We start from the raw sequence: 26531 nt of genomic DNA, 5'->3' as shown, positions 1-26531 counted from the left end.
GAAAAACAACCCTCCCCCCCGAGGAGTTCACATCCCCCCCGGGTGAAAATGTCTGAATTCAACACTGCTCCCGATGATGTTCACGAATTAACTCAGCAGCATTCATAATTCGAACTTGCAGTTCATAAGTTGTATTTTCCTTTGCAGGTAAACTTCCTGTTTCATCCACCTCCATAAGCAAATCAAGAGGGATGAGGTGAAGAGAATTAAATGACCATGTAACAGATTAGTGTGACCAATCCAACCATTAGAGTGGGTGGCATTTAGATGTTCAGTGATCAACTGCATGTCATGAACTAGTGCTCCATCATGCTGCAAGATGAGATTCCACCTTGTTTACAAAGGAGTGTCGTCTAACTGGTACGTCAAATCATTTTGTTGCAGATGAAGGTATCGTTATGCATTCATGCGTTCATGAAGGATGAGCAAGGTAATAATACCGTAATGTTGCCAACCATGCCACACTATACGTTTATGAAAAATCTGTCTTGGTACCCTGTGAAAAGGGTTACGTTAGGGTTTTCCCAAACCCAAGGATATCTATTACGACTATTACTCACACCGGCGAGTGAAAATCGAAAGTGTAAGGCACTTGTGCTGCATTCTCTAGTAACCAATGACTAAATTGAAGGCGGGAAGCGTAATCAACATAAGGTAGGTGCTGCACGGGTTGATGGTGAAAGGGATACAAATTGTCCGCATGCAGTGCCTATCACACATGGGTACCTGGAATACCCTGACGTGTGGACATTCGTTTGGCATTTGTCGTAGGACTTTTGCACCAGTGCAATTATTTACTCATGTTCTTCCACATATTGTCTGGTTTGATGTTCGGAATTCACTTTAGCACTGGGAATTATTCGACGCTCTCTCAATGCACAAACAATGCCTTACTTGATGTCCGACATAATGAAAACCGCTTCCGCGTTGTCACTTCCAGTACAAAATCCGTACATTAACATAATGTTCGCATACTCCTCGTTCGTGTACATGGGTGCCATTTTACGATAACTGTGTGTGAAATGCTTCGGAAAACAACCCAAATAACAGCAGATCACAAATATACATGTGTTCCGGGTATACACTCTCACAACACTGTGACAGATATGCTGCCACATGTTCCCAAACCAGCGTTGCCAGACTCACAGCTCGGAATTATTCCAAAATGTGATCGAAATTATGCTAGATTCGGTCAAATTATGCTAGATCCTCATAATTACTAATTCAGCAGTTTTAAAAGAAGAAAAAAAAAACGAAGTTGAGATACGATAACGTAACTTAAAATACGCAGAGCGCAAGAATGCGTGGATAGAACTCAATACTTCACTTACCAAAGCTTTAACTCAATAAACTAGTGCAGTCGTTGCCAGATTCAATGGCGTACCGTATATATCGTATAAATGAATGCAAAGTGCTTGTTTACATATTTTGAAAGAAAATTACCTCGTAGCATAAGCGGAGTTGGGAATTGTCTGCTGCGGGGAAGATTTTTGGTCGGTCTCGGACCTTTCATTTCAGGAATAAAGATGGTCATAAAGTCAGAAATAAAGATAGTGAAGTTGTCAAAAAGTTGAGGGGAGAATGGCCCCCATAACTCCGCCCATGCCTCGCAGTTAAAGGATTAGAAAACCATGGGTGGAGTCACAAAAAAAATCCCAAAGCCGTTTCTAACTTGCTTCGGAAAATAATATTGCCTGTATGGTTTACCGACTGTGTGAATCAATGGGAGAGGATACATTTCTGCCCATTTCTTTTTCTTCCCAGGACCAACTTCTTTCTCATCTCCAGGTTCGCGCCTTTTTGATAAACTTGCTGAAATTATGCTAGATTTGGGCAGGATGCTAAAAGCAAGATGCTAGATGCTAAAGACATGCAAATTATGCTAGATCTAGCATCATTATGCTAGATCTGGCAACGCTGTCCCAAACTTCTGAGCTCGATACGAAACACTCTTAATAGACAACCTTAACAGGTATGAGCCTCAAAACTACTATTTAGTAATTGTTAGGGAATGTAACGGTTTACCACAACGTAGCTCCTACCTACTTAAATAAATATTTACTTTCAAAACATGAAGTGCATTAATTTCTGATCATATATCAATTATCGTTCAAAATTGGACCCTTGTTTATACGAACTTTCTTGCTTAGGATTAGCTATACTACCATTTCCTAAAGAATTGCTATTTCCTTCCGGAACACGCTGTATATGTTTCTAAACTTTGTTAGCCTATGATTTTCGACCCATAACTTTGGAACACAATACTTATTAAACAAAGTTATTGGACAATCATGATTTTACGTTCTAAAACTCTAATACAAATTCACCAGTAGAACTATCTGTTCTCTCTCATCGATATCAAGAAGCGATTCCGTAGGAAGGACTACATTCTCAAAGAGCAGCATTTCGTTAGGAATTATATATATACAACAAATAAATACTAAAATAAGTACCGAAGACGCTCAAGACATAGACTCACGATTACATGCGGAATTGGGTGTGTGAGGTAACTGCAGATAATAAGCAAAATGGCAAAAAGGGCATAAATCAAAATAAAAATGCCTTTTAACAATTTTATTTGCGGTACGAGAGCTTACACTTACCAATTATGGCTTAATAAACAATGATTTAAAACTGAAAAAGGGGCCGTTGCCATAGAAACCATCGTTTCCATAACAACGAATCCTGTCACGTTTTCCAATCTAAAACCCTGAAAGGGGAGAAAAAAAAATCTGCAACAAATGTGATGCACAAATTAAGTCGTGAGTGGGAATCCTTCACCCCTGGTGGTGATGTTCATGAAGCTATTAGCTTATACCTAATTGTATCGGAATATAATATCCATTTCTTAATTTCGAACATACTAGGTTCGATCGAAACGAGAAAACTTTTTATCGGACTTCTAAAGGAAATAAAATAAGATAAATACATGACCGTGTTTATTACATATAGAATTCCCAGTCACGACCCCCTTTTCAGTTTTATTAAATATAGAAGAAGAAGAAGATGAAGAAAGGAAAAGGAAGATAGAAGAGGAAAGAGGTAAAGTAAGAAGGTGATAAAGAGGAAACTATTACTGGATATTTTGAGAAATATGGTAAAGGGAAAGTGAATAATTATCGAATTGGGATCATTTCCAATAGCTATTGGGTGAATGTTTGGTATTAAGGTGATCACAGGTAGACACATGTTAACTCATACATCCCAGACCTAGATCTATTTAACCCCAACTACTGAATTATCCCAATCTAGCTCGGAGATAGATGAGAAAGTTTCATTTTACCGTTTATTCAATATTTTACAGAAGTTCTAGACTAATATCCAATATTTGAAAAATAAACGACGAAGTTGATGGCATGTTAGAATCGACCACAGAAAAAAAAAATATCGGAGTATCACATATTTGTCGAAGATTTTGACTTTCACAGTTCTCTCATGATGATCATTCGTTCAGGCTACTTCAGTCCCTTTTTACTTCCTTCATAGAGCCAACTTAAGTTAGTATTAACATTCAATGAGTTCAATTGATAACTACCAATAACTATAATAAGTCACACATATATGACAAGATAATTGGTGCACTTAATATTAAACCTACATTTCACTCACACACACATTCATATAGGACAATGTATACTTCGGGTTGTATTTAGTCGAATTAAACTAACCTAACTACATTTCTATAAACATTTATTACATTTCAATAAAAGAAGATTTAGTTTGACATAACAAAAACAATTTAATACATGAAAAGAATGTTTCATAAACATGCACAGAAATTCGCTACTTGCACCAAGATCAAATAACACATTTTTCTTTCTATATATACATATGTATATTAAAAGTTGAATTACTAAAAAAAAACTAGAGCAAAGACGAGATAAGAAAGAAGAAGAAATAAAAAAAATAATTGGTTAATCATTCTAAAAAAAAAAACTTTAGTAATATTTTATTGAGTCTTTGTCTCAATAGGAGACATATCGACATTTTTACGAGTCTTGGTTCTCAAGTCGATAATAGCTCCTTTCAACTCTCTTTACGCACTGTGGTTTGTGTCCATGAGAGTATTTACTTGTTTTTGTTTCAACTATAGACAAATAATTGCTTCATATCACATATATATTTATATTTCTCATTTCGTCACTCGACGCACTTGATCTAAAATTTCAAAGTCTATCAATATTAAAGAAAAAATTATCAAATCCAGTCACAGATATCGGGAACATATTTCCATATTCCGGTATTCACATTAAATTATTAAACAGATTTCAGTTCGTTGAATTTAAAATCACTAATTTTTTCCTAGTATAGATCTTGTAGTCAAAAGATTCTAGGTACTGAATAGTTAAGTTTCAGATCGTAGGGGGAGAATTTGTTTCATGGTTCACTGATGGGAAGATTCGTTGGAGGGGCGCACTGTTTCGTAGGTTGCTAATTTCACTCGCAAAGTAAATTTGGGTAAGGATTAGGGTTAATCTTATTTATCTTACGACCCGCTACTTGTCTTATTCACATGCAGTATTTAACATTATATTCCACTTTAATAGTTACAAAAATTAATAACAACTCAACCAAAAGTAATTTATGACAATTTACGCGGTAATACTATATATCACAAATAGTTGGTTAATACCGGGTGTCAAAAACCTATGGCAACCTAACAAGATCAGGGTAAATACCGAGCCCATTACATACATACTTGCGTATATATATATATATATATATATATATATATATATATATATATATATATATATATATATATATATATATATATATATTCATATTACTCAATACAATAAATTTCACTTTAATATCTATCTTAATATTTCGTCGACGTTTAAATTCTACATAACCGTTCATATTCGACAAGTATTCACATTTTATAAATATTTATATTTATTTGGCTCAAGGACAAAACAAAAAATTAACCCTGACTATCAAAATTCGCTTTTTCTTCATAAGGTTGCAACATTGTATTTTATATATATATACCCGATAATCAATAATCATTTTCAATTTACTAAAGATCCGCGTATATAAAAAAAATAGTTGGTGTTATTTAATGACATAAGAGGTGGAAAATGCAACAAATAGAGCAGGCACGTAACTTTTAAAACTATGTAAATACATATATATAGATGTATAAAAAAAAAATCAATGTTATTCGAAACTAGTGGGCCCAGACTACTAATACATACACACTATATGACCAATCAATAGAAATAAAACCAGAAATCAGTTGTCAATGAGTATAATCTGTACGATCACTGAACAACAAAAGTCCCTAGGAATCTAAAAGCATAGTGTACCTTCCCGTCAATTTCTCCCGTGGTGGATTTAATATCACGAAAATGGTCCTGAGTTGTGCTGCAATACCTCCACGAATTGCATCCCTCGATGTCTCAGTTAATACATACGATCGAAATAAGTTATATGAATATTGTACGTTTTCATGAGTTTCAGAAACCGGGGGGGGGGAGGTTGAAAATTTAAAAAAAAAATCTCGAAGTAAGAAGGAAGAATGAGACAAGAGAGAGAAAGCGGCGCCATCAAAAGGAGAAAGATTCAAGTCCTACTCACTACACAGAAGAGTGATCGAATTTAAATATATAACAACTCATAGCCAAAAATATTCACATATGCCGAAAAAGGGTAGTTCACTTAAATACGTAAACTAGGAGGGAGTCCCTGCTGCCAAGGATGCAAGTCTGTGTCCATCAGATCCCAACCCCACAAGAATTTGCTTGTAAGATTGAAATCCGATCCCCGTATCCGGCCCAGACCAGCAGGATAAAAGAAGAGGGGGAAGGGGCCAAATAACTGCGTCCCCAATTTTGAAATCTCTAAGTAAGACAAAAAAAAATATTCGACCCGTCAGAAGAACTAAGAAGGTTCTAGGACAGTAATGAAACTAGAGTCAAAGTTAAGATATCCCTAATTAATGATTTGCCAAAATAATAAAAAAATTAAATAAACTGAATTTTGGATCGGTGATTTCTATGGCCAAACCTCACCGATAGCTCCCCTTCGCAGAATGCGCTAAATTCTGAGGCATCGATTAATTTCCATCACTATCTCGTTTGGAAACTAAGAAAAGAAAACGAAAGTACTTAAGGGGGGAGAGGTCGATGCCCGGGTACGGAATTGACATAAATATTAATTTAGTAGCAGTTAATTTAATCGGATAGTCCGAACTGAGTTATATGAACACTGCACAATAAATAAATAAGGTAAGCAACAATTTAAAAAAAAAATCTCGGAGAGGCTATGAATGTTAAAGGTACAAATGACCGAAACCTGTACTTTTCGATGATCACAGGATATAACAGTTGGTGTTCTTAATTATCATTTCTGTCATTCTTTAGAAGTAATTCCCACATGATGCTACCCTATCAATTGAAAGGCTTAAGATCTGGGGCTGGTGTTAAGATGTACATAAATGCAAAGTAACACACAATTTCCAACTATAATTTACTATCCAAGTAGCAAACTTGGTTGGATGAATGCACCGGTGTAGAAGTCAAAACGCGAGAGATTTTTTTTTTTCGTAAACCTATTCGTATTTTCACTATATAAAATTCACTAGGCCTATCCATTTAAATATAGGGGTCATCAACTCATTCATATTATATATCATATTATTAACATATCATTACATTCCTTCATTATCTACTAATTTTCGCGCGAAGTAATATTTTATAGACACCCTATTTCATACATTTTACACGCAGGCCATACACATATTTATATTACACAGTAACAAAGATATATATATATAACTATCACAATCTATCACGCTCAAACCTCCACACGATCACATTCATCGAACCACGTACTCTTTATTTCGAAGTACCCAAATTGTATTTACTTCGCAGGTTAAAAAAAAAATCATACATGTATTTACGGAAAGTTAAATTGTCAACGATTAATCTATTTGCTGATAAAACTAAGCAACAATGGAATTTTCTACAGCCACGGGAAAAGAGAATTTAATACTACATTTTTAAACGAACAGTAACAGCATATGGGCTTTACTTCTATTAAGAAAAATAGGTGTTCTTTATTTCAGCTGATATTTCAATTACTACTGGACCTAGCAAGCTGAAATTTTCAGTACAGTAAGATCTCATGCTATTTTATATGAAGGTATACTCATCCGAACCGAAAACCATGTCCACGGGAAGTAATTTGAGAATAAATGTCTAAAATCAAACTATCCAGATCACTAAGTCAGGCGATGTTGTACTGTCAACAAACAATTGACTACCGAAAACTGACGCTATGGCGCTGTAGTGGAGGCATAATTTACCGTGTACTGAAATGTATACTTGTACTCATTAATCAGAAATTTAATATTTACTCTGGTTTATTTATGTTAGAAAAATGGTACTAAATTAAAGCATATTTATACACTGTCCTAATCGAAAATTCACACGCTCACACAAACTACTAACTACATACACCACTGTTAGTACTATACATAAAGACAGCTAACTAAACTAAACATGCACCATTTAGTTACATGCATGTTGACGAAAATAACCTAACAAATTAGATTTAAAATACATTACTCCCTCGTCGATATATACAGTCGGCTCTATTTAATTTAAAGAGGGTCAAAAATGAGAAAGGTAACACTAGGTCCAATTGACCTGACCAATTGTTTACATAATGATTGCCAAAAATTGATGCCCTGGGGGCACCTTAACGAGGTTTATGGAGGGACCCTTCCCCTGAAAGGGGAAAAGGCCCTAAGACAAACAATAACTAACCCATTCCCCCGCTAGAACCGGTTCAATTTGGAAAAGGGGATAGGAGCCCTTTTAAGCTAACTTAAGCTGCCATTCTGATTATTTACTTTACAACTATCAAACCTACTACGTACATGCGATTACTGAATAAATAACAGAAAATCACTTTTACTTAATACACGAACAACATGCACTAAATAGGTCGTAATTTCCCTAATCCCTAATTGAGTTTTAAATAAAAAAAAGTAAAGTCACTCTTCCACTGTTGTCTATTCTCGATAGGCAACAAACATGGCTTCCTAGTAAACAGAACTGGATGCTTCACTATCTTATTGTTTCTTTACACAAAAAGTAGATTTTTTCACTGTTCTTGGGGCTCCTACACAGCCTTCACTGTTCAATTATGAAATTAAATCAGATTTTTTACCTGAATTCTATTGAAATCCTAGTACTTTTACCGTAGATATGTAGGCGAAAATATAAGTTGCGCTTCGTAAGGTGTCTTCGATTGTTCTGATAACATTGCGCCGAAAAAGCCAGAGGTAGGAGAAATCCTCCAATCAGAACGACAACTTCAGCCGCGGAAATTTACAAAGCAAATAGAAATTTGGTAAATCCAGTTATGACCGGGTCTGAAAGTGATTATGGACTAGTGAGAGGGGGTGAGGGAAAAGATTAGGTACCTGACTAAATTCTACATTGGTCTGAAATTAAGGAAATTTATATCCAATAACGGAACTATGTTTCGGTATGACGTCAGAATGGTAAACCTTGTAACTATTCAAATTATATATCCGGAAATGGGATTTACACTTAATCAAAATATAAATAAATATATTATACAGTGGGAATATGGTTACTAACGAAACCTTTGGGTTCATTATATTTAATTCGAAGTAAAGAGAGTAAATAAATTGTGTAACTAAACCGAAATTGAATTAAAAAAAAAAATTACTAGGTACAGGGTATGTAAAAAAAAAAGTTGCCATTACTTTCAACTGTAATGGTACATTACAGTTTTCCCCGGCCCATTAACAAAATTTTGTTAGAATAACAAAATTTTGCTAATTGGGAATACTAACTAATGATGCTTGTTAAGTTAACACACTCATTCATCCCATTCAAACGTTACCAGACACTCTAGGACAGTGTATAATATCTACTTGGGGTATTGCGCAAGTAATTCACTACGTTTATCTTCGGTACAATTGAAAATCTTTAAATTTCGAAAATTGTGAGTTCCGATACCTTTTTTTTTCAGTAGTGTCCATATAGCAATAGAGCGGACAGAAGTTCTAACTGAGAAATCGACAGAGACAATTCGTAAGGCTTTACCCGTCGACTAGCATATCAGATGACATTAGGATCTAGTTTCTCGACTATCACTTTTATTTAATATTGTTCTAGTCTCATCGTTACCACGCACTTGCGAAGGGACTAAATTCTGGGGTCGATTTACATTATTGTTACTATTATTGTTATTACCCTGACTATTACCGTTCTCCCTTCTCCCGTACGTCCTGTTAAAATTTCTCCTGGTGTTATCGCCCCTATCCGGGTTCGATTCCATGTTGGCACGGTCATAGGGACGATAACTCCGGCGATTGTTGAACATGGGCCGATTCCTGAATAGTCGCCGGCCATTATTGTCGTTTTCTGAGCCATACCCACTAGGATAACGAGATCCAGCTTGGGTATAACTCAGGAAATCTGTCTGGCAACTTGCCGTTACCTTCGTCTTCGTCGGTTTTAAAATCTTTGCCTGTCGGGCGAAGTATCGTTTTGGTGGACCACCAACTTCCTTGCCGCACAAGGCAGCTAAACGTGAGGTGACTTCTCGCACCGTTTGGCACAAGTGGGACGCTATGGCCCGGGACTCATCGGGTGGAAGAGCGTTAACTATAATATCTACCAGTTCAGCCTGAGAGGGATGTTCAGCTATCTGATAATATAGTTCGATAATTTTCCAGGCATAGTCCAAGAGGGACCCATACTTGGAGCGATCATACCGGAGTGATTGTAAGTTTCTCTTTTGGAGCCGTTCGATGTGCTCATTACAATATTCTTCTTTGAAAAGAATCAAAAAATCACTAAACGTCCGGATTTGGTATTTAACTGAAGCAAACCATGCGCCCGAAGCGGCGATCAAACATTTTTCAACTATCTGTAGGCGTTCCCCATCAGTAAGTTTGTACATGTCTAAATATTGCTGCAATCTCCGCAGGAAAACTCGAGGTAACCCGTTAGTAATGTTCCCATCGAAAGTGGGAAAACGTTCAATATCCCGGAGGGAAGCTTTAGAGCTCATACTATACGGGGCAGGAAAAGAATTCAGTGGAATCAACGCATTATCCTGAGCAGTTGGGGTTGTCACCGGATTTGCCACCGACGGAGTGGTCACTGAACTGAACGCTCCCATATGACCAAGAGAGGTTTTGTGATTAGTGTTGACCATGTAAGATTCAAACTTAGGACCCACCACGGTAGTAACCGACGGTCCAGCACATCTCCCTTCCCTTCCTGGCAGCACGCTATAAGATTGTACCATTCCAAAGGTAGAGTGAGCATTTACGCTAGTGACTGTTGTAGTCACAACACTCGACTGCATCGGTACATCGAAATTACTCAACCATGATTTCGAGGTTGGCTGATGCGGGGGGCAATACATTGCTGTGTCCCGTGCATCAGGCAACACTTGACTCTTTCCCGGTTGGACGTTACTTGTTTCTGGGAAAATTTTCCCTGGAGAATCGCTATCAGGAAAAGGATAGGAGATATCAGACTTGGCGATTTGCAATTTAGTAATATTCCCCTTAATACTGTCTACTTCGGTTTGAATTCGACTAATTCTTTGATCAACCGACTCTAGTTTGGCTTCTACTGACAGGTCAGATATTACAACATTTAATTTACTTATTTCAGCCTGCTGCTGTTCAACCTTTTGTTCGATGTTACAAAATCTTTTGTTTGTGCTCTCAAACCTTACATCTATTTCATTTAATTTTTCATGTGTTTCATCTCTGAGCTGCTCGGTAGAATGTTGGGCCTGGTATCTAACCTGCTCTAGTTCAGTAGACGTTTGCTCCTTCAATTTGCTAATCGAAGAAGCAAAGTCTAAACAGATCTGGTCAAATTTATTGTTTAGTACCTCGAATCGAGCATCGGTCTCTCGTTTCGAGGTATCAAACTTTTCACTTATTTCACGTCTCATTTCTGCATTCTCACGTCTCAGATCTGCACCGTTCTGTTCTATTTTCACTTCCATGTTAGTGAATTTTTCGTTCATCATCTCCATCATCTGGCGAATTAATGCGGACGTGTCAGACCCTCCAGATGGCATTCCTTCCTTCGGGTTTGCCGTCTGATCCCGAGAATCACTTTGATTTCCACTCTTTTCCTCATCGTCGAGGTCAGATATCTCCGCTGGAGATATTTGGCCTCTGTCCTTTTCACACTCCTCACAATATTTCATTATTTCGCCGGTTTGAACTTTTTCTGCATTTTCAGCAGTATCGTCCAAATTGGAGCAAGCAAAGTGGATCCATTTTAGTCCACAACCGGTACATCTTATAAGTCTCCGCGGGGCGCGAGATCTTTTCTCTTTTTCGTCTAACGTGCATTGAGTGCACGTGACTTCACACTCGTCCTGTGACACAACAACCTTTTTTGTTGCCATAGCTTTGAGACACTTTACACTTTACAAAAGACAAGATATATATCAAAAATACACATATACTATAAAATACTTATTCGCTATCCAGACAAGTATTATTCATAAATTAAAGGACTCCCATTCTCTTTCCTTCCTTGAAACCCTTCTAGCGTTTAGTTCTATTTTAGAAAAATTTTGACACTCCTTCTCTTTTTCCCCCTTAGAAAAGGAAACAAAAATGACAAAGTAGCCAACGACTCTACTTGTTTCACTTAACTCTAAAATTTCTCGTATTAATTTCAATGTTGTAATCAATTCAACATGCCTTCAACCTCACTCTTTGACATTCTAAAAAAAAAATTTCAAATCTATCGGTCGCCATTTACACGGAGATCCGTTGCCATGGGAACAAACGTTGCCATGACAAACATTCTTGTCGCGGTTCACCAATTCAAATTGATTGGCATGATAACTTGTATTATTCAATAAACATTTTCAGATCCGTTACCACAGCAAACATGCGTTACCATGGCAACAGTCTTGTCACGTGTCGCCACTCTAAAACTGAAAAAGGGGCCGTTGCCATAGAAACCATCGTTTCCATAACAACGAATCCTGTCACGTTTTCCAATCTAAAACCCTGAAAGGGGAGAAAAAAAAATTGCAACAAATGTGATGCACAAATTAAGTCGTGAGTGGGAATCCTTCACCCCTGGTGGTGATGTTCATGAAGCTATTAGCTTATACCTAATTGTATCGGAATATAATATCCATTTCTTAATTTCGAACATACTAGGTTCGATCGAAACGAGAAAACTTTTTATCGGACTTCTAAAGGAAATAAAATAAGATAAATACATGACCGTGTTTATTACATATAGAATTCCCAGTCACGACCCCCTTTTCAGTTTTATTAAATATAGAAGAAGAAGAAGATGAAGAAAGGAAAAGGAAGATAGAAGAGGAAAGAGGTAAAGTAAGAAGGTGATAAAGAGGAAACTATTACTGGATATTTTGAGAAATATGGTAAAGGGAAAGTGAATAATTATCGAATTGGGATCATTTCCAATAGCTATTGGGTGAATGTTTGGTATTAAGGTGATCACAGGTAGACACATGTTAACTCATACATCCCAGACCTAGATCTATTTAACCCCAACTACTGAATTATCCCAATCTAGCTCGGAGATAGATGAGAAAGTTTCATTTTACCGTTTATTCAATATTTTACAGAAGTTCTAGACTAATATCCAATATTTGAAAAATAAACGACGAAGTTGATGGCATGTTAGAATCGACCACAGAAAAAAAATATCGGAGTATCACATATTTGTCGAAGATTTTGACTTTCACAGTTCTCTCATGATGATCATTCGTTCAGGCTACTTCAGTCCCTTTTTACTTCCTTCATAGAGCCAACTTAAGTTAGTATTAACATTCAATGAGTTCAATTGATAACTACCAATAACTATAATAAGTCACACATATATGACAAGATAATTGGTGCACTTAATATTAAACCTACATTTCACTCACACACACATTCATATAGGACAATGTATACTTCGGGTTGTATTTAGTCGAATTAAACTAACCTAACTACATTTCTATAAACATTTATTACATTTCAATAAAAGAAGATTTAGTTTGACATAACAAAAACAATTTAATACATGAAAAGAATGTTTCATAAACATGCACAGAAATTCGCTACTTGCACCAAGATCAAATAACACATTTTTCTTTCTATATATACATATGTATATTAAAAGTTGAATTACTAAAAAAAAACTAGAGCAAAGACGAGACAAGAAAGAAGAAGAAATAAAAAAAAATAATTGGTTAATCATTCTAAAAAAAAAAAAACTTTAGTAATATTTTATTGAGTCTTTGTCTCAATAGGAGACATATCGACAATTTTACGAGTCTTGGTTCTCAAGTCGATAATAGCTCCTTTCAACTCTCTTTACGCACTGTGGTTTGTGTCCATGAGAGTATTTACTTGTTTTTGTTTCAACTATAGACAAATAATTGCTTCATATCACATATATATTTATATTTCTCATTTCGTCACTCGACGCACTTGATCTAAAATTTCAAAGTCTATCAATATTAAAGAAAAAATTATCAAATCCAGTCACAGATATCGGGAACATATTTCCATATTCCGGTATTCACATTAAATTATTAAACAGATTTCAGTTCGTTGAATTTAAAATCACTAATTTTTTCCTAGTATAGATCTTGTAGTCAAAAGATTCTAGGTACTGAATAGTTAAGTTTCAGATCGTAGGGGGAGAATTTGTTTCATGGTTCACTGATGGGAAGATTCGTTGGAGGGGCGCACTGTTTCGTAGGTTGCTAATTTCACTCGCAAAGTAAATTTGGGTAAGGATTAGGGTTAATCTTATTTATCTTACGACCCGCTACTTGTCTTATTCACATGCAGTATTTAACATTATATTCCACTTTAATAGTTACAAAAATTAATAACAACTCAACCAAAAGTAATTTATGACAATTTACGCGGTAATACTATATATCACAAATAGTTGGTTAATACCGGGTGTCAAAAACCTATGGCAACCTAACAAGATCAGGGTAAATACCGAGCCCATTACATACATACTTGCGTATATATATATATATATATATATATATATATATATATATATATATATATATATATATATATATTCATATTACTCAATACAATAAATTTCACTTTAATATCTATCTTAATATTTCGTCGACGTTTAAATTCTACATAACCGTTCATATTCGACAAGTATTCACATTTTATAAATATTTATATTTATTTGGCTCAAGGACAAAACAAAAAATTAACCCTGACTATCAAAATTCGCTTTTTCTTCATAAGGTTGCAACATTGTATTTTATATATATATACCCGATAATCAATAATCATTTTCAATTTACTAAAGATCCGCGTATATAAAAAAAAATAGTTGGTGTTATTTAATGACATAAGAGGTGGAAAATGCAACAAATAGAGCAGGCACGTAACTTTTAAAACTATGTAAATACATATATATAGATGTATAAAAAAAAATCAATGTTATTCGAAACTAGTGGGCCCAGACTACTAATACATACACACTATATGACCAATCAATAGAAATAAAACCAGAAATCAGTTGTCAATGAGTATAATCTGTACGATCACTGAACAACAAAAGTCCCTAGGAATCTAAAAGCATAGTGTACCTTCCCGTCAATTTCTCCCGTGGTGGATTTAATATCACGAAAATGGTCCTGAGTTGTGCTGCAATACCTCCACGAATTGCATCCCTCGATGTCTCAGTTAATACATACGATCGAAATAAGTTATATGAATATTGTACGTTTTCATGAGTTTCAGAAACCGGGGGGGGAGGTTGAAAATTTAAAAAAAAAATCTCGAAGTAAGAAGGAAGAATGAGACAAGAGAGAGAAAGCGGCGCCATCAAAAGGAGAAAGATTCAAGTCCTACTCACTACACAGAAGAGTGATCGAATTTAAATATATAACAACTCATAGCCAAAAATATTCACATATGCCGAAAAAGGGTAGTTCACTTAAATACGTAAACTAGGAGGGAGTCCCTGCTGCCAAGGATGCAAGTCTGTGTCCATCAGATCCCAACCCCACAAGAATTTGCTTGTAAGATTGAAATCCGATCCCCGTATCCGGCCCAGACCAGCAGGATAAAAGAAGAGGGGGAAGGGGCCAAATAACTGCGTCCCCAATTTTGAAATCTCTAAGTAAGACAAAAAAAAATATTCGACCCATCAGAAGAACTAAGAAGGTTCTAGGACAGTAATGAAACTAGAGTCAAAGTTAAGATATCCCTAATTAATGATTTGCCAAAATAATAAAAAAATTAAATAAACTGAATTTTGGATCGGTGATTTCTATGGCCAAACCTCACCGATAGCTCCCCTTCGCAGAATGCGCTAAATTCTGAGGCATTGATTAATTTCCATCACTATCTCGTTTGGAAACTAAGAAAAGAAAACGAAAGTACTTAAGGGGGGAGAAGTCGATGCCCGGGTACGGAATTGACATAAATATTAATTTAGTAGCAGTTAATTTAATCGGATAGTCCGAACTGAGTTATATGAACACTGCACAATAAATAAATAAGGTAAGCAACAATTTAAAAAAAAAAATCTCGGAGAGGCTATGAATGTTAAAGGTACAAATGACCGAAACCTGTACTTTTCGATGATCACAGGATATAACAGTTGGTGTTCTTAATTATCATTTCTGTCATTCTTTAGAAGTAATTCCCACATGATGCTACCCTATCAATTGAAAGGCTTAAGATCTGGGGCTGGTGTTAAGATGTACATAAATGCAAAGTAACACACAATTTCCAACTATAATTTACTATCCAAGTAGCAAACTTGGTTGGATGAATGCACCGGTGTAGAAGTCAAAACGCGAGAGATTTTTTTTTTTTTTCGTAAACCTATTCGTATTTTCACTATATAAAATTCACTAGGCCTATCCATTTAAATATAGGGGTCATCAACTCATTCATATTATATATCATATTATTAACATATCATTACATTCCTTCATTATCTACTAATTTTCGCGCGAAGTAATATTTTATAGACACCCTATTTCATACATTTTACACGCAGGCCATACACATATTTATATTACACAGTAACAAAGATATATATATATAACTATCACAATCTATCACGCTCAAACCTCCACACGATCACATTCATCGAACCACGTACTCTTTATTTCGAAGTACCCAAATTGTATTTACTTCGCAGGTTAAAAAAAAAAAATCATACATGTATTTACGGAAAGTTAAATTGTCAACGATTAATCTATTTGCTGATAAAACTAAGCAACAATGGAATTTTCTACAGCCACGGGAAAGGAGAATTTAATACTACATTTTTAAACGAACAGTAACAGCATATGGGCTTTACTTCTATTAAGAAAAATAGGTGTTCTTTATTTCAGCTGATATTTCAATTACTACTGGACCTAGCAAGCTGAAATTTTCAGTACAGTAAGATCTCATGCTATTTTATATGAAGGTATACTCATCCGAACCGAAAACCATGTCCACGGGAAGTAATTTGAGAATAAATGTCTAAAATCAAACTATCCAGATCACTAAGTCAGGCGATGTTGTACTGTCAACAAACAATTGACTACCGAAAACTGACGCTATGGCGCTGTAGTGGAGGCATAATTTACCGTGTACTGAAATGTATACTTGTACTCATTAATCAGAAATTTAATATTTACTCTGGTTTATTTATGTTAGTAAAATGGTACTAAATTAAAGCATATTTATACACTGTCCTAATCGAAAATTCACACGCTCACACAAACTACTAACTACATACACCACTGTTAGTACTATACATAAAGACAGCTAACTAAACTAAACATGCACCATTTAGTTACATGCATGTTGACGAAAATAACCTAACAAATTAGATTTAAAATACATTACTCCCTCGTCGATATATACAGTCGGCTCTATTTAATTTAAAGAGGGTCAAAAATGAGAAAGGTAACACTAGGTCCAATTGACCTGACCAATTGTTTACATAATGATTGCCAAAAATTGATGCCCTGGGGGCACCTTAACGAGGTTTATGGAGGGACCCTTCCCCTGAAAGGGGAAAAGGCCCTAAGACAAACAATAACTAACCCATTCCCCCGCTAGAACCGGTTCAATTTGGAAAAGGGGATAGGAGCCCTTTTAAGCTAACTTAAGCTGCCATTCTGATTATTTACTTTACAACTATCAAACCTACTACGTACATGCGATTACTGAATAAATAACAGAAAATCACTTTTACTTAATACACGAACAACATGCACTAAATAGGTCGTAATTTCCCTAATCCCTAATTGAGTTTTAAATAAAAAAAAGTAAAGTCACTCTTCCACTGTTGTCTATTCTCGATAGGCAACAAACATGGCTTCCTAGTAAACAGAACTGGATGCTTCACTATCTTATTGTTTCTTTACACAAAAAGTAGATTTTTTCACTGTTCTTGGGGCTCCTACACAGCCTTCACTGTTCAATTATGAAATTAAATCAGATTTTTTTACCTGAATTCTATTGAAATCCTAGTACTTTTACCGTAGATATGTAGGCGAAAATATAAGTTGCGCTTCGTAAGGTGTCTTCGATTGTTCTGATAACATTGCGCCGAAAAAGCCAGAGGTAGGAGAAATCCTCCAATCAGAACGACAACTTCAGCCGCGGAAATTTACAAAGCAAATAGAAATTTGGTAAATCCAGTTATGACCGGGTCTGAAAGTGATTATGGACTAGTGAGAGGGGGTGAGGGAAAAGATTAGGTACCTGACTAAATTCTACATTGGTCTGAAATTAAGGAAATTTATATCCAATAACGGAACTATGTTTCGGTATGACGTCAGAATGGTAAACCTTGTAACTATTCAAATTATATATCCGGAAATGGGATTTACACTTAATCAAAATATAAATAAATATATTATACAGTGGGAATATGGTTACTAACGAAACCTTTGGGTTCATTATATTTAATTCGAAGTAAAGAGAGTAAATAAATTGTGTAACTAAACCGAAATTGAATTTAAAAAAAAATTACTAGGTACAGGGTATGTAAAAAAAAAAGTTGCCATTACTTTCAACTGTAATGGTACATATCAAGAAGCGATTCCGTAGGAAGGACTACATTCTCAAAGAGCAGCATTTCGTTAGGAATTATATATATACAACAAATAAATACTAAAATAAGTACCGAAGACGCTCAAGACATAGACTCACGATTACATGCGGAATTGGGTGTGTGAGGTAACTGCAGATAATAAGCAAAATGGCAAAAAGGGCATAAATCAAAATAAAAATGCCTTTTAACAATTTTATTTGCGGTACGAGAGCTTACACTTACCAATTATGGCTTAATAAACAATGATTGTATGTGCATACAAGTTTGATAGTTTACCGATTCTTGTCAAAAAGGTCAACTATTTTTTTTTTTTTTTTGCATGTGTGTGTGTGTGTGTGTGTGTGTGTGTGTTAAAACATTTTTCTTGATTTGTAATTGAAATTTCTTAAAGTATATTTACACAAATGGATGCATCATTGCAGAAAAAGAAGAAAAGAGAAGGATAAAAGCGAATGATCCGCCTGAGGATGATCGAGAGTTTACTGTGCTAAAACAAGTGCTTTGTCTTCTTGGATTCGAAAACATTGGGAAAGAATAAAGTTTTATACCTGTAAAAGATTTTGGAAGAAACTTCCCTGCTATCAATGCTTTTCTCCGTGGAGACTATAAGGTAATATTTGATAAAGTCATGACATCCAACACCGTCATTCGCATTCACATTCAATGTAAACAAAGGTAAACAGTCAAATGTTATTTGTATTAAAAAAAAAAAAAAAAGACGTGAAATAATGTGAAATAGAAATTATACCATGTTTAATCTAATCTATCTGATTACTAAAATATTCCTGTCTACAAAGCTTATTTCCAGGACTAAATTTAAAAGAGTTGTTACCATGCCTTTTGGACCAAAGTTCAATTAAATGCCACTGCAAGGAAAATTATCCAGAGCATAGTCCTAAGGATTACCAGGCTGCAGGCCTGCCCGTAACCCTGATTAGTTCAGTAAATCTTACACTTTGATCACCCTAAAGCATATTCTATAAAGGTAACCAAGAAAGTTCTGTCGCTTTTGTGGAGGTCTGTGTTCTATTGGCCCTCATACCGTGAGTTAAATGCGAATGGAGTTAAGGCGAAGGTCAGTTGTTGGTGTGGATATATCCAACATACTATCTGGTTGTAGCAGTTCAGTTACACCGTGAACTTGCGTAAGGACAAAGTGAACATGGGACCTCCACAGAGTGTCATAAGGGCGTGTATGCTGTACGAGTTCAAATTGGGTTCAAACGCCCCTGCAGTGGGTCGGACAATATGAAAGGCTTTTGATGAGGGCGTCGTGACTACGCGGACAGTGCAGCGGTGGTTTAACAAGTTTAAGAACGGTGACGAATGGGATGAAACAATCGAATACGCACCACGTGCCGGAAGAACAACACATGTACAAAATGAAGATCTTCAGACAGCAATTGATGTGAACAGTGGCCAGACATGTGAGGAACTGGGACTACAATTCAGTGTGTGTGGAGAAACCATTCGGCAGCACTTTCATCAACTTGAGAAGCACTACAAGCTGGGTCGATGGGTTCCACATGATTTGACTCCGGCCCAGAAGGCAACACGAGCAGCCACCTGTATTTCTTTGCTGTCTCGTCTGAGGAAGGCGCCATATCTATACAGGATGTTGACATGTGATGAGAAGTGGATCCTGTACGAAGCTCTACGGCATCGTCATCATTGGTTAACATCCCATGAACCGGTTTCAAAACAGTCGAAACCAGCACTGCACCAGAAGAAGGTCATCCTGTGTGTTTGGTGGACTGTTCACGACATCGTGCGTCAGGAACTGCTACCAGCTGATCAGAGCATCAATGAAACTGTGTACTGTCAGCCGTTGAGCCACGTTCAAGAAAAATTTAAAACTCTGGAGTCAGCATATCTGAATCTCAAATAAATCTAACTGTTATAGGACAATGGTAAGCCCCACGTGAGCCAGGATACCATTCTAAGTTTTGGATGGGAAACCCTATTGAATTCGTCATACTCCCTGGATATTGCACCGTCAAATTATCACATGTTCCATTACTTGGAAAATCATCTTAGAGGACGCCAGTTCAAATCCTTAGCAGAGGTGCAAAATGCACTTGATACATTCTTCGCTTCAAGGCCGACCAAATTCTACCGCGATGGAATCCATGGTCTTCCGCAACGTTTGCAGAACATCGTCAATGCTGATGGAGAGTATTTTTAATCTTCCAATTACATCTTAAGTGCCATATAGATGTTCGTAGTTGGTGAGTGAAAAAGCAACAGAACTTTCTTGGTTACCTTTACAGTTCATTTGCCTATATGTGTGAGGCATGAAACAGACAGCAAAACATGGTGAAAGTAGTCTACTTTCTTCCCACTGATTCAAAAAGTGTCTTTAAAATTGAAAAACACAAGTAAAAAGAAACAAAATGTTCAGACTAGAGATTTCTAAAGAACTATACCGGGTGCGTCATTTATGTCAAACCTTGATGACGGAGAAACCACAAGAGAGAGAGAAGCGAAACTTTGCACGAAGCAACTATACAAAGGGGCACATTGATAGACGTATTATTTGACATCACCGGACGAACAGTGTTGCCAACCCAATATAAAGTTATGATTTTTTAAATGGAACGACGTAAATTGTATTTCATGATTGAATTCAACACTAAAAAGGAAGACGAAAGATATACCACCCGCAGGTCAGTGTTGCAAACTTCTCGAAAAATAACGTTAAATATGTGTCACGTTTAAACGCCTTTTGCACACACAGGGAGTGAGATATACACTAGTTTTGCACAATAATTTAAATATTGACCAGAACGGTTTAAATTGACACCAAGTTTAGATGGGTTCGTTAAACAGTGTTGACATAACAGAAAAGACAAAGTCGAGTTTGGATATGGTGCAATAACTCGAAAAAGGCCATAAGTACATTACGGTTTAAAATTTATAGGACAAGTTGATATGTCATAAGAAGCATTCTGACGTTTATTTGAAGTCGATAAGTCAAGTACTTACCGAGATATTCGGAATTTTGTAAAAGCTGAGAATTTTGCGCTGTAGAAGTTGGTAACGCTGTCTCAATTCCCACTTTTTCCCTCAACGTTGAGGAATTCGTAAAGAAGTGGTTGAAAAAAATATAAACTTTAATAAACACACATACGATGAAAAAGAAACTTCTTTTCAGTACTTGAAATGACTAATTAAGCGTAATTTACTGGATATGAAAAAAACGTAAGAAAGTAATAGGACTTCATATGACAAGATAATACAAAGACGTAGAAGACATGTAGGTACTTAGTAGCTACTTTCGCACGATGAAAATATTTATTCCACTATAAGTTTGGGACACCAATATCAAAACAATCCAATACTCGCTGTGTACATTCAATTGAATAGGATTGGTATGGTGGGAGTTGTAAGTGTTGCATCTAGTTCTGTGTTGAAGTGAATTGTCTTGTGTCATTGCTTATGCTGCAGGTGTAAAATGGCCCGTTTTACAATAGCAGAAAAAATTGATATCATCTTCATTTACGGGGAGACACAGAAAAATGCTAGCAATGCTCGAACATTGTATGCAAATCGGTATCCAAACAGGGAACAACCTAGTTTGAATGCTTTTTATCGAATAGTGAAAACGTTTTCGGAAACAGGGAGTGTGCACCCAAAACTGAAGCAACGACGAAGGACTGTAACAAATGAAGATGCCGAGATTGATGTGTTAGCGGCAGTGGCTGCAAATCCCCATATTAGTTCACGCGAAATTGCACGAGGTGCTGCAATATCGGAAAATAGTGTTTTGCGCATACTGCATCGCTTTAAATTCCACCCATTTCATGTATCATTGCATCAAGAGCTGCATGGGGACGACTTTCAAAATCGCGTCAACTTTTGTGAGTGGGCACTACACCAAATACAAAATGATCCCACGTTCTTTTCACGTGTCCTGTTCTCCGATGAAGCAACGTTTACAAACCATGGGCGAGTTAATAGGCATAATTTGCATTATTGGTCCATAGAAAATCCCTACTGGCTACGGATGGTGGAACATCAGCGCCCATGGAGTGTCAATGTTTGGTGCGGAATTATTGGTGACTAATTAATAGGACCGCATTTCATAGATGGTACATGGAACGGAGTCAAGTACAGAGACTTCCTGAATGGAATATTATCTGAATTGATAGAAGCGATACCATTGCAAACACGCCTACGTATGTGGTATCAACATGATGGCTACCCGGCTCATAATTTTCATGAAGCACGCTCCATTCTAAACAGGAAGTTCCCCAATCGGTGGATTGGACGTAGTGGCCCTGTTTCGTGGCCTGCTCGTTCGCCAGATTTGTCACCTCTAGACTTCTCTCTGTGGGGTGTTCTCAAAGATGAATGTTATCGAGAACTCCCCACAACACCAGTAAATATGCGAATGCGAATTAGTCGTGCGTGTGCAAGGATTTCTCCTCGAACATTGGCTGATACTCAGTTGAGTTTTAGGACTTGAAAAGTGCATTGAAGTGAACGGTAACCATTTTTAACATTTGCACCACTAAACGATACGACGGGTCAAGCTGCTTTGCTATACAAATCTGGATTGAGCTACGAGGGTATGTATCATATGTTTGAAAGATTTGCACATACTGATATGTAGGGTTACCAGACGTGCTCTTTTATGAGTACATGTACTGTTTTTCAAGGTATTCACTTTTCTACCCTCTCATTTTTAAGTGGAATATTCTTTTGTACTTTTTTTTTAATAATGTGTGACACCTGACATGCTGAATACTTTTTCCATGTATCTGTTAACAGGAATTGGTAACATGCTGGTAATGTATACAGTGAGTATTGGATTGTTTTGATATTGGTGTACCAAACTTATAAGAGGATAAATATTTTCATCGTGCGAAAGTAGCTACTAAGTACCTACATGTCTTCTACGTCTTTGTATTATCTTGTCATATGAAGTCCTATTAATTTCTTACGTTTTTTTCATATCCAGTAAATTACGCTTAATTAGTCATTTCAAGTACTGAAAAAAGTTTCTTTTTCATCGTATGTGTGTTTATTAAAGTTTATATTTTGTTTCAACCACTTCTTTACGAATTCCTCAACGTTGAGGGAAAAAGTGGGAATTGAGACAGCTTTACCAACTTCTACAGCGCAAAATTCTCAGCTTTTACAAAATTCCGAATATCTCGGTAAGTACTTGACTTATTGACTTCAAATAAACGTCAGAATGCTTCTGATAACATATCAACTTGTCCTATAAATTTTAAACCGTAATGTACTTATGGCATTTTTCGAGTTATTGCACCATACCCAAACTCGATTTTGTCTTTTCTGTTATGTCAACACTGCTTAACGGACCCGTCTAAACTTGGTGTCAATTTAAAGTTATTTCTCAAGAAGTTTGCCACACTGACCTGCGGGTGGCATATCTTTCGTCTTCCTTTTAGTGTTGAATTCAATTATGAAATGCAATTTAAGTCGTTCTATTTTAAAAATCATAACTTTATATTGGGTTGGCAACACTGTTCATCCGGTGATATCAAATAATACGTCTACCAATATACCAATTGGAATAGCTGCTTCGTGCAAAGTATCGCTTCTCTCTCTTTTCTTGTTTCTCCGTCATCAAGGTTTGACATTATAAATGACGCACCCGGTATATATAGAACTGACTAATTACAACACCATTTTACAGACATGAATTTCAGCAATTAAGTATTCCCTCAGATAAATCATTCTCACTTTACTTCTACAGCTTAAAACCTAAACTCTTAACGGATGTATAATTGAATAAAAGATCATTATGATCATAATAATAATTTGAAACGTACGAGTTATTAATTATCTCTAATTCGATTAAAATCAATTTACCTTGTAAAACAATTCTAGGTCTGGATCTAGATCTGCTCCCACTACTTTCTCGTAAGTGGTTTCTAAATGCAACTGGGCGAACTTGTCTATTGGATTGCTCAGCTAAAAAGGAACGCAAAGGAGCTATAGTAAGTAAAAAGAAACAATTAAAAACACCCATGTGTGTAATTTAATATGTATACAAACTATAAAATATGTGTGTTTTCACTGAAGTCAATTTACCTTTGACTGAAGAACTACCAGACCACGATTTATTTTGAGTTCCATTTGATTCGCGGGAGTTGCATCGTCGTGGAATCAGAGGATTATCACTAGATGGCCCAGCTGAGTACGAAGCAACACGGGCTGAAATAAGTAAAATAAACAATTAAAAGCACCCATGTGTGTAATTTAATATGTATAGAAACTATAAAACATGTGTGTTTTCATTGAAGTCAATTTACCTTTGGCCGAAGAACTGCCAGACCACGATTTATTTCGAGTTCCATTTGATTCACGGGAATTGCATCGTCGTGGAATCAGAGGATTATAACTAGATGCCCCAGCTGAGTACGAAGCAACACGGGCTGAAATAAGTAAAAAGAAACAATTAAAAGCACCCATGTGTGTAATTTAATATGTATAGAAACTATAAAATATGTGTGTTTTCATTGAAGTCAACTTACCTTTGGCTGAAGAACTGCCAGACCACGATTTATTTTGAGTTCCATTTGATTCACGGGAATTGCATCGTCGTGGAATCAGACGATTATCACTAGATGGCCCAGCTGAGTACGAAGCAACACGGGCTGAAATAAGTAAAAAGAAACAATTAAAAGCACCCATGTGTGTAATTTAATATGTATAGAAACTATAAAATATGTGTGTTTTCATTGAAGTCAATTTACCTTTGGCCGAAGAACTGCCAGACCATGACTTATTTTGAGTTCCATTTGATTCACGGGAATTGCATCGTCGTGGAATCAGACGATTATCACTAGATGGCCCAGCTGAGTACGAAGCAACACGGGCTGAAATAAGTAAAAAGAAACAATTAAAAGCACCCATGTGTGTAATTTAATATGTATAGAAACTATAAAATATGTGTGTTTTCATTGAAGTCAATTTACCTTTGGCCGAAGAACTGCCAGACCACGATTTATTTTGAGTTCCATTTGATTCACGGGAATTGCATCGTCGTGGAATCAGAGGATTATCACTAGATGGCCCAGCTGAGTACGAAGCAACATGGGCTGAAATAAGTAAAAAGAAACAATTAAAAGCACCCATATGTGTAATTTAATATGTATAGAAACTATAAAATATGTGTGTTTTCATTGAAGTCAATTTACCTTTGGCTGAAGAACTGCCAGACCACGATTTATTTCGAGTTCCATTTGATTCACGGGAATTGCATCGTCGTGGAATCAGACGATTATCACTAGATGGCCCAGCTGAGTACGAAGCAACATGGGCTGAAATAAGTAAAAAGAAACAATTTAAAGCACCCATGTGTGTAATTTAATATGTATACTAACTATAAAATATGTGTGTTTTCATTGAAGTCAATTTACCTTTGGCTGAAGAACTGCCAGACCATGATTTATTTTGAGTTCCATTTGATTCACGGGAATTGCATCGTCGTGGAATCAGACGATTATCACTAGATGGCCCAGCTGAGTACGAAGCAACACGGGCTGAAATAAGTAAAAAGAAATAATTAAAAGCACCCATGTGTGTAATTTAATATGTATACTAACTATAAAATATGTGTGTTTTCATTGAAGTCAATTTACCTTTGGCTGAAGAACTGCCAGACCATGATTTATTTTGAGTTCCATTTGATTCACGGGAATTGCATCGTCGTGGAATCAGACGATTATCACTAGATGGCCCAGCTGAGTACGAAGCAACATGGGCTGAAATAAGTAAAAAGAAATAATTAAAAGCACCCATGTGTGTAATTTAATATGTATACTAACTATAAAATATGTGTGTTTTCATTGAAGTCAATTTACCTTTGGCTGAAGAACTGCCAGACCATGATTTATTTTGAGTTCCATTTGATTCACGGGAATTGCATCGTCGTGGAATCAGACGATTATCACTAGATGGCCCAGCTGAGTACGAAGCAACATGGGCTGAAATAAGTAAAAAGAAATAATTAAAAGCACCCATGTGTGTAATTTAATATGTATACTAACTATAAAATATGTGTGCTTTCATTGAAGTCAATTTACCTTTGGCTGAAGAACTGCCAGACCATGATTTATTTTGAGTTCCATTTGATTCACGGGAATTGCATCGTCGTGGAATCAGACGATTATCACTAGATGGCCCAGCTGAGTACGAAGCAACACGGGCTGAAATAAGTAAAAAGAAATAATTAAAAGCACCCATGTGTATAATTTAATATGTATACTAACTATAAAATATGTGTGTTTTCATTGAAGTCAATTTACCTTTGGCTGAAGAACTGCCAGACCACGATTTATTTTGAGTTCCATTTGGTTCACGGGAATTGCATCGTCGTGGAATCAGACGATTATCACTAGATGGCCCAGCTGAGTACGAAGCAACATGGGCTGAAAT

At 36.2% G+C, this 26531-nt stretch overlaps 1 protein-coding gene and 1 long non-coding RNA gene across 2 annotated transcripts in view; both read right to left on the bottom strand.

Moving 5' to 3' along the window:
* The window catches only part of LOC145671681 (uncharacterized), a 50758-nt gene extending 24863 nt beyond the window's left edge, over nt 1–25895 (bottom strand). The window contains exons 1-9 of the mRNA XM_081740881.1: nt 25736–25895; nt 25514–25636; nt 25292–25414; nt 25070–25192; nt 24848–24970; nt 24626–24748; nt 24404–24526; nt 24183–24305; nt 23961–24062 (exon numbers count right to left, since the gene is read on the bottom strand). Coding sequence (XP_081597007.1) covers nt 23961–24062; nt 24183–24305; nt 24404–24526; nt 24626–24748; nt 24848–24970; nt 25070–25192; nt 25292–25414; nt 25514–25636; nt 25736–25895 — 1123 coding nt within the window. The remainder of the gene's footprint in view (nt 1–23960; nt 24063–24182; nt 24306–24403; nt 24527–24625; nt 24749–24847; nt 24971–25069; nt 25193–25291; nt 25415–25513; nt 25637–25735) is intronic.
* A 68-nt stretch (nt 25896–25963) lies between these two features.
* LOC145671934 (uncharacterized) lies at nt 25964–26485 on the bottom strand. The gene is made up of 3 exons (XR_014128585.1): nt 26402–26485; nt 26180–26302; nt 25964–26080 (listed from the first exon to the last, which is right to left on the bottom strand). It is a non-coding gene; the product is annotated as an uncharacterized LOC145671934 (long non-coding RNA).
* Between the last annotated feature and the right edge of the window lie 46 nt (nt 26486–26531).

Source organism: Thermobia domestica, chromosome 15, assembly GCF_964235325.1.
Source record: "Thermobia domestica chromosome 15, izTheDome1.hap1.1, whole genome shotgun sequence".
Lineage (NCBI taxonomy): Eukaryota > Metazoa > Arthropoda > Insecta > Zygentoma > Lepismatidae > Thermobia > Thermobia domestica.
This window is presented reverse-complemented; position numbering and strand designations above follow the sequence as displayed.